A 2555-nucleotide genomic window follows, 5' to 3' on the forward strand; every position below is an offset into this window, starting at 1 on the left:
AAACTTTTAAGCAGGGTCTAAAGAGTGAAATATTTGTTGACTTTTATGGTGGTAGTTTGTTCTTTTAAATGTGAAGGGTGCTGAAAGGCCTTATATGATGATACTTCCTTAGCAAGCAGTATTTTATGCCAACCTTGTTCATATAGCACAGTCCCCATTACCAAGGGAAACAAAAAACATGTGTTTGTTGTGGCCTGTCGTCATCTTGAACTTAGGTTTCTTGTTGAAAGAAGCAATTATTTCATGAAGGTATTGATGCACATATGTACTGAGCTGAAGTAAAAATAAATAATGAAATCTAATATTAAGAGGATAACTAAACTAACTAAACATATTTCTTTTTCCCCTTTCTAGTGCCCCAAAATGCGCCGTCATGCTTTTGAACTCAAGATGTTAGATAAGTATAGCCATTATCTGGCTGCTGAAACTGAGCAGGAAATGGAGGAATGGTTGATAACTTTGAAAAAGATTATTCAGATCAATACCGACAGTTTAGTGCAAGAAAAAAAGGAGACGGTAGAAACAGCACAAGGTCAGAATTTTGAAATGATTCATTACCAATGTAAAGCCTTTGTCTTTAATCCATGGGAATATCCTTTGTGCAAGGTGAATATGGAACTGTGAATCTTGATGGTTGACCTGCTTCTTCATTACAAATGACTCTGAAGGTTGATAAATATTTTTTAGAGTTGATGCTGCATGGGCTCTGACATATGAAATATAACCAGACTAAAATGGATAGGAAATTCATGGCAGATTTTCAAAAGTCCATTAAAGATTTCCCCGTGCTTTCATAATCAAAATTCTTTGCAATAAATCCTAGTAGGAGAGAATGGGGCTGGGATAGATAGTTAAGATGGTCCTCTTAAGGTGATTAGTCACGGTCTGTGTGGTTGGGAACATCTGCTTTTAATGAATTTACAGATGATGAAACTAGCAGCCAAGGAAAAGTCGAGAACATCATGGCCAGTTTGGAGAGGAGCATGCATCCAGAGCTGATGAAGGTATGTCTTTCTTGTGGCAACTTGCCATCAAATGAGACAATGCAGGATTAGCTATTAACGTTTCAATGCTCAGCTCCAATTGGCAATGTCATCTCTAAGTTAAAAAAAAAAAAAAAACAGCCAATTAATGAAGGAGGTAGAAATTATAAAAGAAAAGTTGCACTGCTAAAGACAGATTTATAAGTGCCAAATGACAGTTTGGAAAATTTTTCTTTCCTAGACACCAGAAAGTCCTTCCAAGTTCTTGTGACTTTATTAATTTTATTTACTTATGCAACAGCAGTGAGTTTGGTTTTTTTTTTCTTATGCAGTTTAATTACTATATGTCATTCATAAAATGTTCTTTCAAGGAACTATTGATGGAACAGTATGCATGTGATAGTCAATCTAATTTACATAAGTAATTGCATATGCAAGTCACATATTCTCCTTATATTGAATATATATGTATAGGCCTATAAATTTCACCAGTTAGAGATTTGGTGAGGATTATTTACTCTGCTCTTTGGCGTTTGAAATGAGCCGATTTTAAAACTGTAAAGGGTAATTATCATGCATATCTTACTGAGATACGGATTTTACCAAACAAACTCTATTTCATCATGGATTAGGAGTCTATGCCCCATTTATTCATTGAAACCCTTGTTGAGCCTATTTCTGTTTTTACTTCATTCCTTTTTCTGGACTACAAAATTATACAATTTTAGCAATTCCTTTTTTATTTTTAATTTTGAATCTAACCTTCTGTCAAGCATCAACAAGTCTCAAAGCTGTTTTCAAAATGTAGGTGTGTTCATGTGGTCCCTGATTTAGGCTTTCTATGATTTGGTAGATTTCAGTCATAGCCCATCTCAGTTTTTGTCACTCCAACTGTACAGCCCATTATGTCTTTCCTGAGGGGAAGGAATCAGAATTCTATATGAAGTGTGGATATGTGGAAAGATAGTGTTTTCTCTTTTGTTAATTTCTCCTTTGTATCCAACATCTCTTGGATTCCATTTTTGTACCTACTGCACACTGAACAACATTATTGGTGATATGAGAGATACAGAAAGTATAAGAGTCTGATCAGTAGCTTATCATGGGTCATGATGACAGCAGTCTATCACTTCTTAGCCAAGGAAGCATCTTAAATACATGGTAATGGACAATGGCATATTTTCGAGGTTGTGTTAGATTGCTAGTTCACGTAACCTGTATATTTAAACAATGTTCAAAACTGTTATGAAGGAAATGAAATAATATTTGGTCTACTTTCACATATATGTATATTTTTTAATTTTAGTATGGAAGAGAAACTGAACAGCTTAACAAACTCAGTAGAGGAGATGGAAGACAGAATCTCTTTTCTTTTGATTCAGAAGTTCAGGTATTAATGATCTATTTCTTTAAGTAGTCCTAGAATTTGTTGCTTGTTCAGAAAAGCTACATCTTTGAAGTGTTGAATCCCTAAGTTTTACACTACTGGGGAATATGGATTGTTTTATATTTGTCTCATTCACTTTGAACAGATAGCTTAACAACTTCACCCAGAATAACTGTCACACATGC

The 2555-nt window shown here is 34.6% G+C and overlaps 1 protein-coding gene across 1 annotated transcript in view; it reads left to right on the plus strand.

Annotated features, from left to right (window-relative positions):
• Positions 1-2555, plus strand: part of DOCK11 (dedicator of cytokinesis 11) — a 165764-nt gene that overhangs the window by 20168 nt on the left and 143041 nt on the right. The window contains 3 exon segments of the mRNA XM_042782197.1: positions 355-532; positions 925-1004; positions 2290-2373. Of these exon segments, the coding sequence (XP_042638131.1) occupies positions 355-532; positions 925-1004; positions 2290-2373 (342 nt within the window).

Source organism: Orycteropus afer, unplaced genomic scaffold (assembly GCF_000298275.1).
Source record: "Orycteropus afer afer isolate SDZICR_OR568_19922 unplaced genomic scaffold, OryAfe1.0 scaffold00259, whole genome shotgun sequence".
Taxonomy (NCBI): Eukaryota; Metazoa; Chordata; class Mammalia; order Tubulidentata; family Orycteropodidae; genus Orycteropus; species Orycteropus afer.